The 15,534-nt window shown below is 39.2% G+C and overlaps 1 protein-coding gene across 1 annotated transcript in view; it reads left to right on the top strand.

The window, feature by feature from the left end:
• The first annotated feature begins 935 nt into the window (after nt 1-935).
• Nucleotides 936-15,534, top strand: part of MAD1L1 (mitotic arrest deficient 1 like 1) — an 894,370-nt gene continuing 879,771 nt past the window's right edge. Inside the window, exons 1-3 of the mRNA XM_074208800.1 lie at nt 936-989; nt 8,729-8,868; nt 14,571-14,711. Of these exons, the coding sequence (XP_074064901.1) occupies nt 8,743-8,868; nt 14,571-14,711 (267 nt within the window). The 5' untranslated portion in view covers nt 936-989; nt 8,729-8,742. The remainder of the gene's footprint in view (nt 990-8,728; nt 8,869-14,570; nt 14,712-15,534) is intronic.

The raw sequence follows: 15,534 nt of genomic DNA, 5'->3' as shown, positions 1-15,534 counted from the left end.
TTTTTGGGGAGGGAGTATTATGTTTACTCTTAAACAAGAATATTTCAGTAATGTATAAAAACATAATTTGTACAAAAATAAAAATAAATATAATAAAATATTTTTAAGGTTTTTTGAAATATTTTGGAGAGAACTCCTAAGAAAGACTGTTCTCCTGCCACCATCTTGGTTCTGCCTCCCACATTTCCAAACTTGACCAGATCTTTTTTTTTACGTTTTTTTTTTATAGTTTTTTGCAAGGCAAATGGGGTTAAGCGGCTTGCCCAAGGCCACACAGCTAGGTAATTATTAAGCATCTAAGGCCAGATTTGAACTCAGGTACCCTGACTCCAGGGCCGGTGCTTTATCCACTTGTGCCACCTAGCCGCCCCTATTTTCTTTTCTTTTACCTTGCTTTGCATCCCCAGTGTTCAGAAGAATGTCTAGCACTCTTTGGCTTATGAGCCTTTTCTACACCTTTTTGTTACCTATGACAAATTTGCTGTGTTCTACACCTTTGAAGTCAATAAATGTTTCTGAAAGCTAGGTAAGCCTTGGGAGACAGGCTAAAAAAAACAATCCCTCAAAACACAGCCTGATGCCAATTTGAGTGTAAACTTGCCAGTAACACAAAGCCTTGGGATTTCTGTGGCTGTCTGCGCAAGGCAGGCCGGACTGCGCCGAGCCCGCGTCAGAAGCCACTGAATCCCATGCCCCGGCACTTGGCGCCAAGATTCGGGGACCTGCATCCTCAGCCAGTACGGACGCGATTCGAGTTTCCCGCCACGCCGGGGGGCGTGTCCCAGGCCTAGCGAATCACGGGCCCGCCTGCGCAGAAGTTTGTCGCCCGGGAGACGCCGTCCGGAGGCGGGCGCTGCGGGGAAAGGGCCGTCATTGGCACGCGGCTCCCTCCCGGCCAGGCGGCTCTCGCGATAGGCGGGCTCGGGCGCGGAGGAGGGAGATCCGAGCGGCGCCGCGGCGGCTGGCGGCGGTGGGCTCCGGCGGTGCGGGTGAGCGCCGGGCACGGCCCCGCGGGCGGGCGGGCGGGCGGTTGTGGGGCATCCTCCGTCGTAGCGCCGGCCTCGCCAGCCGGGACGTGGAGCGGGCGGTGCCGACCCCGCTGCGCCTTCCCGGCCCGGTGGGCTCCCCGCGCTCCCTCCTGCCTCCCCCAGCCCGGGCCCTCCTGGCCCCCACGCCCGCCCAAGGGTCTCCCTCCTCCCGGCCCCCGGGCTTGCTCCGGGGGTCCTTGAGCCGCGCAGAGGCTCGGTCCTCCCGGCCCCTTGGGACCCCGAGCCCCGCGGCGCGGGCGGGGTCTCCGTCCTGGCCCCGAGGCTCCCACTCCCGGACCGGGACTCCGGAGTCCCCTTAGCCCGGGAACCGGCCCCGATCCTGCTTCTCCGCGTCCGGCCGGGCCCGCCGTGCGGAGGCTGGCCGGGGCTCAGCCCCGACCCAGGGTGCAGAGCTCAGCGGGCAGCCATGCCGCAGCCTGTGCTGGAGCTTCGTCCTTGCGGCTGCCGGGGCCAGGGTTTGAGCCTTGTCCCAGACTCTCCAGAGGTGGTGAAGACCCAGAAACCCACCCGATGCCCTTTAGGTTCAGCTTCCACATCAGTAAAGTGGGGGGATAACACTTGCCTTACACAATGGTTATAATTTAGCAAAAGAGTCACTCCAGCTGACGGCTTGTTACTTAAATGCTTTTTACATAACTTGTTAAACCTCTCAATTGTAAAGATTTTGAAGGCCTTTACTCTTCCAGCCAAGTATTCTCCCCCCATCTTGCTCAGACATTTTTTTTCCCCTTTCCTTCTACTGACACCTCAGCCTTTACCTGCTTAAAGAAATTAGCAGTTGTCAACTAATTTCATTGGGCCACTGATCTTACATTTCAACCTTCTTTAATATGTCACTATTTGGATCTTAGAAAATCTCCATAACATTTAAAATGAAAATTCTTAACCTGTTTTCCGTTGTCAGGACTCTTTTAGCAGTCAGATGAACTTTTAAATACATAAGTAATTTGATTACACTAAAAGTAGGACACAAAGGAAGCCATTTATATTGGTAATGATTCTTAAAATATTAAAAAAACCCTAATCCAAATTTATATATACCTCAGTTTAAGAACTGCTGATCTAATTATGTCCTGGGTTACCATCTCCCCTAAGATCCCCTCCTTTTTGGTCAGTTTCTTTCTTTTTTTTTTATTAAAGATTTTATTTATTTTGAGTTTTACAATTTTTCCTCCAATCTTACTCTGCCACAGAAAACAATGTCAGTCTTTACATTGTTTCCATGTTGTATATTGCTCCAAATTGAATGTGATGAGAGAGAAATCATATCCTTAAGGAAGAAACAAAGTATAAGAGATAACAAGATCCGACAAGATCCCTTTTTTTCTAAATTAAAGGGAATAGTCCTTGAACTTTGTTCAAACTCCACAGTTCTTTCTCTGGATACAGATGGTATTCTCCATTGCAGACAGCCCCAAATTGTTCCTGATTGTTGCACTGATGGAATGAGCAAGTCCATCCAGGTTGAACATCATTCCCATGTTGCTGTTAGGGTGCACAGTGTTTTTCTGGTTCTGCTCATCTCACTCAGCATCAGTTCATTCAAATCCCTCCAGGCAGCCTTATTTTACAGAGGAGGAAACACCATTGGGAGTCTGAATCTGAATTCAAATTTCACTCTCAGATCCTGCTTGACCCTATCACCATACCCATCATCTTACCCAGGGTCATATAGGTAGTAAATGTTTGAGACCAGATTTGAACTCAGAGGTGAGTCTTCCAAATTCCAGGACCAACATGTATTCAAAGTGCTACTATGCTGCCCAATATCTGTAGATGAGAGTAATGTCCAGTAAAAAGCAGTTTGGGGGGTGGCTAGGGGTGCAGTGGAGAGAGCACCAGACCTGGAGTCAGGAGTACCTGAGTTCAAATTTGGCATTAGACACTTAATAATTGCCTAGCTGTGTGGCCTTGGGAAAGCCATTTAAACCAATTTGCCTTGCAAAAAAACCCTAAAAAACCAGTTTGGGGCCAGTTACAAAGAGTTTTAAATGCCAATAGCTTATATTTATTTCTGAAGGTAATTAAAAAGTCACTGGATTTTTAGTGTAGGGGAGTGATAACGGAATTGTACAAGAGAAAAATCAGTTTAAAGCTGAGTGGAGGATAGATTGAAGTAACACCCTCTGTTTTAGAGAAAGAAGAGGTAGAGAAGTTTTATAGAGAACTAGTCAAGACTGCAAAGTAAATCAACATACTTCAGTATCAGGGAGGACAGTGAAAAACATGGTTTGTGATTAAAAAGCAAAAGAGACCAATGAGATTTGTCAACTCTATATAAACTTCAGGACTATATGTTTTAAGTACCCTTAGGACATTTTAATTGGATGTTCTTGAACTTTCTGACATATCAACCAAAACTTGTTCTCTTTCCTTCCCTCCTGAATGTAGCTTCCTTATTTCTATCAAAGCATCACTGTTCTAGTTTTTCAAATTTGGAACCTCACAGTCATCCTTAATCCCTACATATCCATCCAGTTTGCAAAATCTTGCAGTTTCTACTTCTACAGCACACTCTTCTCTTTATTCACAGAGTTAATGCCTTAGGCCATGGTCTCATCCACTCTCACCTAGATTATTGCAACTGCCTCCTAAGAGTTTGCTTTGCTTTGTCAGTTTTCCTTAGGCATAAATTTCACAGTCATTCTCCTGTCAAATTAACTCCCTAGAAAGCCTCTAAGGAAAAAATATAAATTTCTCTATTTAGCTTTAAAACCTTTCACAACTTGGCTCCCACTTATTTTTCTCGACTCATTATATATGATTGCTTCCCCTCCTTCATTCTATGATACTGCCAAATTGGCAGTATCTCTCTTCTGACCCAGTGCAGAATCTCATCTCTGCTCTTGTACTAGCTTTCCCCCCTTTCCTTCAAGATAGCTCAAGCAACTTCTTTTGTATAGAACCTTTCTGGTCCTCACAATAGTTTGTGTCCTCCGTCCCTAAATACAAACTTATATTGAACTATTTTGTAATTATTTGTATTATTTTATATTTATTATTTTATATTTTATATTTATTCATTATATAATTCTATCTAGGTGGATATATATATATATATATATATATATATATATATTATTTGTTGTCCCTTACAATGGAATATAGATTAATTCGTTTTTTTATTAAGCTTCATCTTATTTAAATTTAATTTATTTTATTTAAGGCAGTGGGGTTAAGTGATCTGCCCAAAGTCACACAGCTAGGCAATTTTTATTTACTTTTTTTTATTTTTTAAGATTTTACTTATTTTGAGTTTTACAATTTTCCCCCATTCTTGCTTCCATCCCCCTACCCCCCACAGAAGTCATTCTGTTAGTCTTTACATTGTTTCCGTGGTATACATTGATCTCAGTTGAATGTGATGAGAGAGAAATCATATCCTTAAGGAAGAAACATAAAGTATAAGAGCAAGATCAGACAATAAGATATCAATTTTGTTTTCTAAATTAAAGGTAATAGTCCTTCGTCTTTGTTCAAACTCCACAGTTCTTTCTCTGGATTCAGGTAGTATTCTCCATTAAAGACAGCCCAAAATTGTTCCTGATTGTTGCACTGATGGAATGAGTGAGTCCATCAAGGTTGATCATCACCCCCATATTGCTGTTACAGTATACAGTGTTTTTCTGGTTCTGCTCATCTTGCTCAGCATCAGTTCATGCAAATCCCTCCAAGCTTCCCTGAATTCCCCTCCCTTCTGGTTTCTAATAGAACAATAGTGTTCCATGACATACATATTCCACAGTTTGCTAAGCCATTTCCCCAATTGAAGGACATTTACTGGATTTCCAATTCTTTGCCACCTCAACAGGGCTGCTATCAATATTTTTGTACAAGTGATGTTTTTACCCTTTTTCATCATCTCTTCAGGGTATAGACCCAGTAGTACTGGATCAAAGGGTATGCACATTTTTGTTGCCCTTTGGGCAAATTGACTATATTTTAATAGATATCTAGTGACTACTAATGTAGGAGTCTATTTTAAAATTTCTCAGTGCAGATCAGTCCCTTTTTGGTAGTAGGGAGTATATCCTTATATATGGGGTACTCTGTCCAAAGGAATATAATTTTTTGGTCACTTATATTCTGTAAGAAATCTTGGGCTTTGGGGACTAGATTTAAAAAAGAATTCCTATTTGATTTTATCTTTTTTTTCAAAAATACTGGAATAATTAATTCTTCATCTTGCTCATATCATTTAATATTTCTTGATTGTTATTATTTGTACTTTGTTCTTTTTTTTTTGTTATGAGGCAATGGGATTAAGTGACTTGCCCAAGGTTAAGTAATTATTAAGTGTCCAAGGCCAAATTTGAATTTAGGTCCCCCTGACTCTGGTTCTGGTGCTCTATCTACTGCTCAGCTAGCTGCCCTTATCCTTTGTTGGATTTAAGTGAGGAAGGACTTGCAAAGTACCAGACTTGCTTTTCTTTGGAGCCATCTGGCTCCAGATGGCTCCAAATGACCTTTGATGCAGTGGGAGACCTTGACTTTTTTAGGTTAAGGTCTTTGACAGGTCTTAGTTTGACTGAGATAACACCTTTCATTGATTAAGGCTAGGTAAGAAATGAGTCTGAGAATGGTCTCTTACCTCATCAAAGAGAAGAAAGAAGTCTGGGAGGGGAAGAACCTCAGGGTTTCTTGTTAAAGCAGAAACAATTGCTTTGTGCATTCACTCTGAGCCCATCAGGGCCCAAATAAGGCTTGGTCTGGTACCTGTTGTTGTTCAGTCATTGAGAGCTAAAATGATTTGAGTGTAAGTCATAGTCTTTAAGAAAGAAACCTAAACCATTTTGCTAGGTTTCAGGGACAAAATTTATATTTATCTGGGCTGAGCACTCATAGGTAAAGGTATGAGACCTTATGAAGAGGAAAGTGAAAAGAAGGAAAAAAAGAAAAGAAAGTGCTATTTCTTGAAATATAGCTCTGGAAAAAAGCTCATTGTTTCAATGGAGTTACCTCTATGCCTTTTAAACCTAAATCACTATGGCTTTCATTGAATGGCCAATAATAGGTCCTAGCCCAAGCTTCTCCTGCTTGTTGTTTTGAGTTTTGATGGCTCAGATTGAGTGGAAATAGCTATTGTTTTCTGGTCTGGTAAGAAACTCTGAGGGTCTTCCCTTCCCAAAATTATTCTTTTGGTATGATCATCTTTTATCTTGAATCTTACCTAGCCCTTTAATCACTGAATAGGCATTGCCTCAAATAAACTTAGACCTGGCAAAGACCTTGGATTAAAAAAAGTCAAAATCAGGGCGGCTAGGTGGTGCAGTGGATAGAGCACAGACCCTGGAGTCAGGAGTACCTGAGTTCAAATCCAGCCTCAGACACTTAATAATTACCTAGCTGTGTGGCCTTGGGCAAGCCACTTAATCCCATTGCCTTGCAAAAAAACAAAAACAAAAACAAAAAACATTTAAAAAAGTCAAAATCATCCCCCAAATCCATTTGTTTTGCCTTTTGTCTTGTCAGTGGACTCCTTTGACTGGGGGAGAAGTGATGTTGACTTTACTTAAATCCAATTCATGTTAAGGTCAAGACATCACCCTTTTGATGTCATTGGTCCTATTTGAGAATAAAAGATGAACAATGTAGCCTTTAAAAAAGATGAGAGACATAATTTCTGGGTAATTAATCATTTTATTAATAATACCAGCATTTTAATAAAAGAATGTCATTTCACCATTTCTCTTGGAATATAGACAATCATATCTAGCAGGTTCAAGGCTTATTGTTGTTTGTCTTCATATTTTTGATGAGGACCGTGATATCAGGGAGGTGATTCCATGACATACAAATAAATTGATTTTAAATCAGGGGTGCTATGCAAAGTCACCCTCATTTTCTCCTTTGGCACCATCTGGGTCGCTTGGCTAGATGTGGATCTCGATGTAGTAGGAAACCTTGACCTTTTTTTTAAGTTCAAGATTTAAATGCCTCTTTGGAAGAAGAGTGTTCTTGAGGGTGGCAATCAACTCTGATTGGCTGGTTGGTCCTGAACTTTGATCATATAGTCCGCCTTTTCCTTTAATACCAGCTTTGGGTAATCAATTCAAAGAACTTGTCACACAGAAGCTGACCCATCTAGGTGGTATCTGACCAAGAAAGTCAATCCAATCTCATTATCAGCATTGTCCTTGAAGAGACTGAACTTTTAAAATCAGGTCTTTAGAAAAAGGGGGAAACTCAAATCATTGGCTATTAATTATTTCAACAACAATAGCTATGCATGCATGTTTGATTAGCAAATGTGTTAGCTCAAAGGTCAACATTGAAACTAAATAGGAAGAAAGATTTTAGAAATAAAAGGTGGGGCATGCAATTGTGGCAGTTCCTCCCTAAGTTACTTAAAGTATTGATATCTCAGAATGGGAAATAGATGGAAAAGACTTTGAGAGACCTCTGCATTCCCCAAAAGTTTGAGAAAAATAAATTGGTTGTCCCAGTGACTAATCTAAAAGAGTCCATCATTTACCTCTGATAGCAAGCATTTTAATGTCTTTGACAAGCAAAAACAAATGACAAACAAGGGCAATGCAATTTTAGAATATAAACTCTTTAAAAATATTATGTGTGGATTTTAAAAATTGCTACTTTTTGTTTTTATTTCAGATTTAATTTTGAATGAATCCCCCTGCTACTTCCCCTACTAAAGAGTTCTTTCCTTATAACAAAAATTTTAAAAGGAAAAGAAAAAGTTTAGCAAAAGTAGCCTCACCTCTTTTGCCTCCTAGTATTCCAAATCCTCAGTAAAGGATCAGAACTGCATTTCTTTAGTTCTTTGTCAAAATAATTCCATAGATTATAACCTTATTTGTAGAATGTTAAGTAACAAATCTATTAGATGATAAAATATAATTCTCTTGCCAAATAAATAGACAAACACTTGATATGACTTCTGAGAAAAAAGGAGTTGTGTGTGTACTTTTTTTTTTTAAGGTTTTTGCTAGGCAAATGGGGTTAAGTGGCTTGCCCCAAGGCCACACAGCTAGGTAATTATTAAGTGTCTGAGACCGGATTTGAACCCAGGTACTCCTGACTCCAAGGCCTGTGCTTTATCCACTACACCACCTAGCTGCCCCAGTGTAGTGTACTTTGAAATCTTGTGTATGTAGAGTGAAGCTGAGAAATAATATATTCAAATATGATCATTAATTTTTCCAAAAACAAAACTGGGTGGAGGTGGTAAAAAGGGAGATTTATTTCATTAATAATATTTTTATCTATTATTATTTTATTTCTTAATTTATTGTTTCTCATCTAATCCAGATTAACCTTTTAATATCTATTGAGAAACAGTGATTAAAAAAGGAGAGAATAAGGGATTTGCATCAAGTGTCAGTGGTAAAGCATGAAATCACATTATGGTAACTTAATTGAGCTCTAAACTAAATCACTCTTTGATGTGCTCCCAAGAGGCATTCTTGAAACCATGATATTCATTCCATTACTTTTTCTTATTGGACTTCTTTCTGTGATCAGTTTCCTCCCTATTAAAGTGCCTAGATCACAGGAATGCTGTGAACAATGCTTCAGTGTTTGTGTAAGGAACACTGGAATACTGGAATATTTTAAAGCCCTCCAAAAGTAATGCATCTTCATTCCATGTCTAGAAAGATCTGTTTTTTATGAAGGATATCCTTTACTTTTCTTTTTTTTCTTTTTTTCTTTTTTTGTAGGAGAGGAGGTGACCATGGAGAACCTCGAGGAGGAAAATACTGCTGTCCTTTCTTGCCTGAGGACTTTGGAAAACTTTCTTTCAAAACCAGATGTGGAGGAAGGTTCCAACCTGAATGCACAGTACCAGCAGAGCATGCAAGTGAGTATATGTAGGAATTATGGGACCATGTAGTTTACAAATTTAATACTGCTTCAGGGTCAGCCTTACTAAAGGCCAATCAGGGCCAACTTGTGTCCTGGAGTATGTGTAGTCAAAAGAGTTGTAGGAACCCTGTGCAGTCCTACAGACACCCTGTTTTAACTCTGTGGCAATACTATGGAGAGTGTTGGGAGCTATGTTTAGAAGGGATGGAAGTAATGCAATACTTTATTTTAGTCCTCACTGCTTTTTTAATTTTCCTTTTCTTCAATCAACAAAACCTGTTTTCTCACTCTCCTTCCTTTCTATCAGTTGAAAAAGCAAAATAAGGGCATCTAGGTGGCACAGTGGATAGAGCACCTGCCATAGAGTCAGAAGGACCTGAGTTCAAATCCAGCCTCAGACAAACCAAAAAAAAGAAAAAGAAAAAAGGAAAGAAAAAAACAAATTAAAATCAAAACAAAAAACCCTTGTAACAGATAGGAAGAGTCAAACAAATCAAATTCTTGCTTTGGCCTTGTCTAAAAAATGCCTTCAGAAATTTGCACCTGGGTTTTTATCACCTCTGTTAGGAGGTAGGTAACATGCTTTATTACCAATTCTTTGGAATCAAACTAGCTCATTGCATTGCCCTGAGTTTTTCAAAATAGTTTGTCTTTACAGTGTTGTTGTTAATGTATAGATGGTTCTGACTCTGCTCGATTTACTCTCTGTCAGTTCATTAAATCTTAAGTTTCTCTGAAGTCATCCTTTGCATCATCCACTTATCTATCTATCTATCTATCTATCTATCTATCTATCTATTTTAGTTTTTGCAAGACAGTGGGGTTAAATGACTTGCCCAAGGTCAAACAGCTAAGTAATTATTATGTGTCTGGGATCAGATTTGAACTCAGGTCCTCCTGACTCCAGGGCCGGTGCTCTATCCACTGTACCACCTACTTGTCCCTGCATAATTTTTTGTAATTGTATTTTATTATAGTCACCTATCATAATTTATTTAGCCATTCCACATTTGATGTGGGATTTCTTATTTTTGGGGGGCAGAGGTTTTTATTACAAATAGTCAACAGAAGTCTTCAAACAACAGCAGAGAGTCATTAAAAAAAAGAAACAGTTAAATAATTGTCTAATAAGCAATCATCAAGAAGGCAAAATTTATTCTATTAGAACTTCTTAAGGGAAAGTCAATAAATTCACAGCAGGATATTCAGTTTTTCAAGAAAACAGTGACTGAATTTTCCTGGCCCTTTCATATAGTCCCTTGCCAAGAGTCCTTTCTGATTAGCTCTCTGGGCTCCTCCTCTCAGATCACTGGTAGACTCAATTGGTTTGCTCAGCCATGAAATTAAACAGTGGGCAGAATGAAGGGTCTTACAGAAGTCAGGGCTGCCCAAAATTAGGGTTGGCTCTGGGCAAGGAAGACTCGATGAACTTTCCAGATAGTGAAGTGCAACAAATTTTCTTCAGGGTGGTCCTCCTGATCTGTGCTGTGCTTCTTGCAGCATCCCGCTTATCTTTTCAATGTCACAGAATCTCTGAGTTTTAGGTGACCTCTGAGTCATCAAAGTCAGTCTGTACTTGAACAAGCTTCTTCCTCTACAACCTGCCTGATGGTGGATTTCTAATTCTTTTTTCTTTTTCTTTTTGCAAGGAAAACGGGGTTAAATGGCTTGCCCAAGGCCACACAGCTAGGTAATTATTAATTGTCTGAGACCAGATTTGAACCCAGGTACTCCTGACTCCAAGGCTGGTGCTTTATCCACTACGCCACCTAGCTGCCCAATTTCTAATTCTTTCTCCAAAATTTGTAATTTTCTTTTTTTTCCCTAAGCTTTGCCAATATGATTAGAACCCCAGAGTTACTTCGTCATTTATAGCTTAGATTTCTTCCCTTGAATACCGCTTATTTGAATTCTTTGACCATTTATCAGTTGGCGAATGATTCCTTTCTTTTAAATTTGAAATTAGTTCTTTCTGTATCTGAAAAATGGGATTCTGGGAATTTGCTGCAAAGATTTTTTCCCCCAATTAATTACTTTAGTTTTGTTAGTGTGAAACCTTTTTAACTTTAAGTAATCAAAATTAATCATTTTATCTTATGTGATCCTCTCTATTTTGCTTGTTCATGAACTATTCCCCTATCCATAGATCAAAAAACTTAAGCATTACTGTTAAGACTTCCTATGTGTCAGCCTAAGTCCAGAAATACAAATAAGGATAAAAGAGTCTCTAGCCTCAAGGAAGTCAAAATCTAATGGGGAAAACAGTAATGCAAATAACTGTACAAACAAGTTATATACATGATAATCAGAAAATAACCAGCAGAGAGAAAATACTAGCATTAAGAGGTACTGGGAAGGCCTTTTTGAGGAAGCCAGAAGGTAGAGATGAATAGGAGCATTCCTGACATGGGGGATAGCCAGAGAACATGCCTGGAATTGAGAGATGGAGTGAATCATGCTATCCTCTCTCTCTCTCTCTCTCTCTCTCTATATATATATATATATCATCTCCAGACTGTTTGAAAACAAAGCAAAAAAAAAACACCAATGTTATGTCATGTCACAGGAACTTTTTTTGACCTATAGAGTAAGTTCAGATTCCTGAGCCTGTTATTAAGGAATTTTTGTTTTCTCACCTCATTTTGCTTAAACATTCAGCCCCTTTCAACATGAACCTTTCCTTTTAGCCAGGATAATGGTTGCACAGTACTTAGTACTACTATGCAGTGACCCCTCATCTTCTTGATTAGTAGCTGTTTGAGTCCTTTAGTGACAGCAAGGTCATCGACTTATAAGTCAGTATGCTTTGTTGTCATTATTATTATTATTTCCTCATAAATATCCAAGCTTAGCGTCCCTTTAGCTCTTACCTTTTGGTCCTAGTTCCACCCTCCAAAACTTCATAAAATAAATCATATTTCTTCTGCATGACAGCACTTAAAATATTTGATGTAGCTTTTGTGCAGGTCTCTTTTTTTCCCTTCCCACCACCTTTTCTCCAGGCTAACCATCTTTAGTCTCTTCTACCATCTGACATGAAATCTCTTCCACCATCTGACATGAAATGATTTTGAGTTCCTTCATAATCCTAGTCCTTTTTCTCTGGTCAAACAGAGTAGGTCTAATCGTAATTTCACACAACAGTCTTCCAAATACATGAAAACATTTGTGTTGTGCCCCTAATTCTTCTTTTCTACTGGTTAAGCATACCTATTATTTTGACTAGTTTTAAAACTTTTTTTGTGAAATTTTTCTCTGTCATCTTTGAAAGATAACATAGGTTCACATCTTTAGAGCTGGGCAATGTCCTTAAACGTTATTTGACCCAGGTCAGTTTTTACAGGTAAAGAAATAAATTCAGAAAGATGAAGTTTCTCGCTAAGCTCACACAGGTAGTAATTGACAGTGCCAAGATTCCAAACCAGGCCCTTTGAAACTAAGTAAGGAGCTTAATCTGTTGCCTACCTGAAGAATTTTATTCCTCTCTCATTGAAGGACAGAGTTGTCTTAACCCTAGCACTTTACCTGTTGAGATTTAACCTTAATGAGAAGCAGGGGAATGGTAGGGGATGAAAAATAACCTTTTACATGAATGAAATGAGTCGTTCTCTTTCTCCTCCCATGGGTATCTACTATCTTCAGGGTTGTAGTCTTTTTGCTTTTGGAAGCATGGCTGGATTAAATGATATGTCTGGTGAAGTGTTTCTGTTCAGAAAGAATAAAATTCAAATCCTGCCTGGGACATGTAGTACCTGTGTGACTCTGGACAAAAATGGAGGTTAATAATAGCATTTACCTCCCTGGCTTTCTGTGAGGATAAAATGAAATATGTCAGTCACGTTGCCTTAAACTTAAAGAACAATTATAAGGAATAGTCCTGAGAATACTTTATTTCTCCAAAGAGAAACTTGAAAGCTCTCCTTTCATTTAGCTGCAACTTCTTCTGATTTTGTTAATTTAAAAATTTTTTTTTAATAGTATGTTATTTTCCCCAATTATATGTACCTTTTTTGGGGGGGAGGGTGTTTTGCATGGCAATTTGCATGACATTCCAATGGTAATGGGGTTAAGTGACTTGCTCAAGGTCACACAGCTAGGTAATTATCCTAGTGTCTGAGGTTGAATTTGAACTTAGGCCCTCCAGACTCCATGACTGGTGCTCTATCTACCGAACTACCTAACTGCCCCCTCCAATTATATGTAGAGACAATTTTTAGCATTGATTTTTATGATTTAAGTTCCAAAATTTTCTTCCTCCTTCCTCTCCCCTCTTCCTACGATAGTAGGCAATTGGATATAGGTTATATATGTACAGTCGTGTAAAACATTTCCACATTAGTCATAGTTGTGAAAGAAGAAACAGACCGAAGGGGGGAATGTTACATGAAAAAAATAAAGTAATTGAAAGAAGTATACTACAATCTGCATTCAGAGTCCATCAGTTCGTTATCTGGATATGGATATAGCATCTTCCATCATGGGTCTTTTATAATTGTTTTGGATCATTGTATTGCTGAGAAGAGTTGTCATTTATAATTGATCATCACACAACATTGCTATTACTTTATACAATATTTTTATGGTTCTGTTCAGTTCTCCTTGCATCAGTTTGTACAAGTCTTTCCAGGTTTTCTGAAACAAGTTTGCTTATCATTTCTTATTGTACAATACAATAGTAGTCCATTACATTCATATACCATGACTAGTTCAGCAATTCCACAATTGATGGGCATCCCCTCAATTCTTTTCTACCCTGAAAAGAGTTACTCTAAATTATATATATATATATTTTTTTTTAAATCAAAGGCATTGGGGTTAAGTGACTTGCCCAGGGACACAGTTAAGTAATTATTAAGCATCTGAGGTCGGATTTGAACTCAGGTCCTTTTCATTTCAGGGCTGGTGTTCTATCCACTGTACCACTTAGCTTCTTCACTATAAATATCTTAACTTTTTAATATTTTCTTTGGAATACAGACCTAATAGTGGTATTGCTGGATCACAGAGTATGCACAGTTATCTTGTCTTTTGGACAGTTCCAGATTGTTCTCTATAATGATTGGATCAGTTCACAGCTCTTCCATCATTTATCATTTTCCTTTTTTGTCATATTGGCCAATCTGATAGGTATGAGGTGGTATTTCAGCTTTGTTTTAATTTGCATTTCTCTAATCAAAAGTGTTTTAGAACACTTTATATGACTTCATCTGGAGTATTATGTTTGGTTCTAAACATTAACAATTTAAAAAGAATATGATATATATTAGAAAGTGTCCTAAGGAAGCTAACTAAGATGGTGAAAGGCCAGGAGGATTGATCAACGAAAATGAGGTCTTTGGCCTGCATTAGAGACGACTTTGGAGGATGAAGTCTCTCTTCCACTACCTGAAGGGATATATGTTGAACAGGGATTACACTAATAACTTTCTTCCAGTGGGAAGAAACATGAGTGATGAGTGGAAGATTCAGAATCAAATTTAGGCATGATGATAGAATAAACTTTCTAATACTTAGAGCAATCCAAAAGTAGAATAGGATGTGCAAGGTGATGATGAGTTCCTTATTCCTTGTGGGTTTTTAAGGTGGACAAACTTGTTATACTAAGGTTCCCTTTCACATATGGGTTGAACTAGATTGCCTCTAAGGTGCTTTCCAACTTTGACATTCTGTCATTTTGTGTTTCTATGATGTCTACAGTTGGAGGAAAGAGCTGAGCAGATCCGTTCGAAATCTCACCTTATCCAGGTAGAGAGAGAGAAGATCCAGATGGAGTTGAGCCATAAAAGGGCTCGAGTTGAACTTGAGAAGGCAGCAACAACCAATGCCAGGAATTATGAGGTGGGTATGAGCTAGAGGTTAAACCATTTCTAGTCAGGTCTCTCGAGAGAATTGGGATCTCACATGATAGCTGCCAAGTAAATAAGTGTCCAGTCAGCTGAAAAATCCCACAGCGACATGACAGTATGGAGCCAGAGGAGCTTTGGGTCTGGAACACTTAAGCAATCTTACTCTGGGCCAATTATTTAAATGACTTAGGTAATTGGAAATGCTTCAGATCCTTGACAGTGATGGGTTGGAATGGTGACAACTGCAGCACCCACTTGAGAGGAAATGAAGCCTAAATGATGACTTTGAAAGTTTTTGGATTGAATGTGCTTATGGATTTGCTGATCTATATTAGATAGGCAGCTGTGTCTAGGATCTGACCTCCTGGCATTTTTCCTTCTTCTGGGAAAATAACAGAAGTATTGGCAGACACTGTATGTAAAAGTGGAGTTGGGAAGGTAGATGCCTGTAGGGAATTCCATTGTCCCATGCATGAACAAACTGCACAGGGTCTTGCATTCTGCCTGAGTGGTGACAGAGCCCTGTAGAAGAGCAGTCTGGGCTGTGATTCCTGCGCTCTGAGGTGATGTGGCATAATCCTCCTTTAGGATGTAAATCCCTGACTTGATCTGCTTTGATTAGCAGAACAATTTGTTATGGGTTTTTCAATAAGTACTAATCAATTTTAGCAGAAATGCTGCCAGGGCTGAAAGCTGAGAATTGGATTACAAAGCCTTGGTCTCTTCCCTCTGCCTCCTAAGCCCCCTTTCTCTGAGGGAGTTTTTGCAATGTTCTCTATAGTGAATGTTCTCACACTTTTGAAAACAGTCATTGT

This window comes from Macrotis lagotis, chromosome X (assembly GCF_037893015.1).
Source record: "Macrotis lagotis isolate mMagLag1 chromosome X, bilby.v1.9.chrom.fasta, whole genome shotgun sequence".
Classification (NCBI taxonomy): domain Eukaryota; kingdom Metazoa; phylum Chordata; class Mammalia; order Peramelemorphia; family Peramelidae; genus Macrotis; species Macrotis lagotis.
The sequence above is the reverse complement of the archived record's forward strand: the minus strand, read 5'-3'. Positions and strand labels throughout refer to the sequence as shown.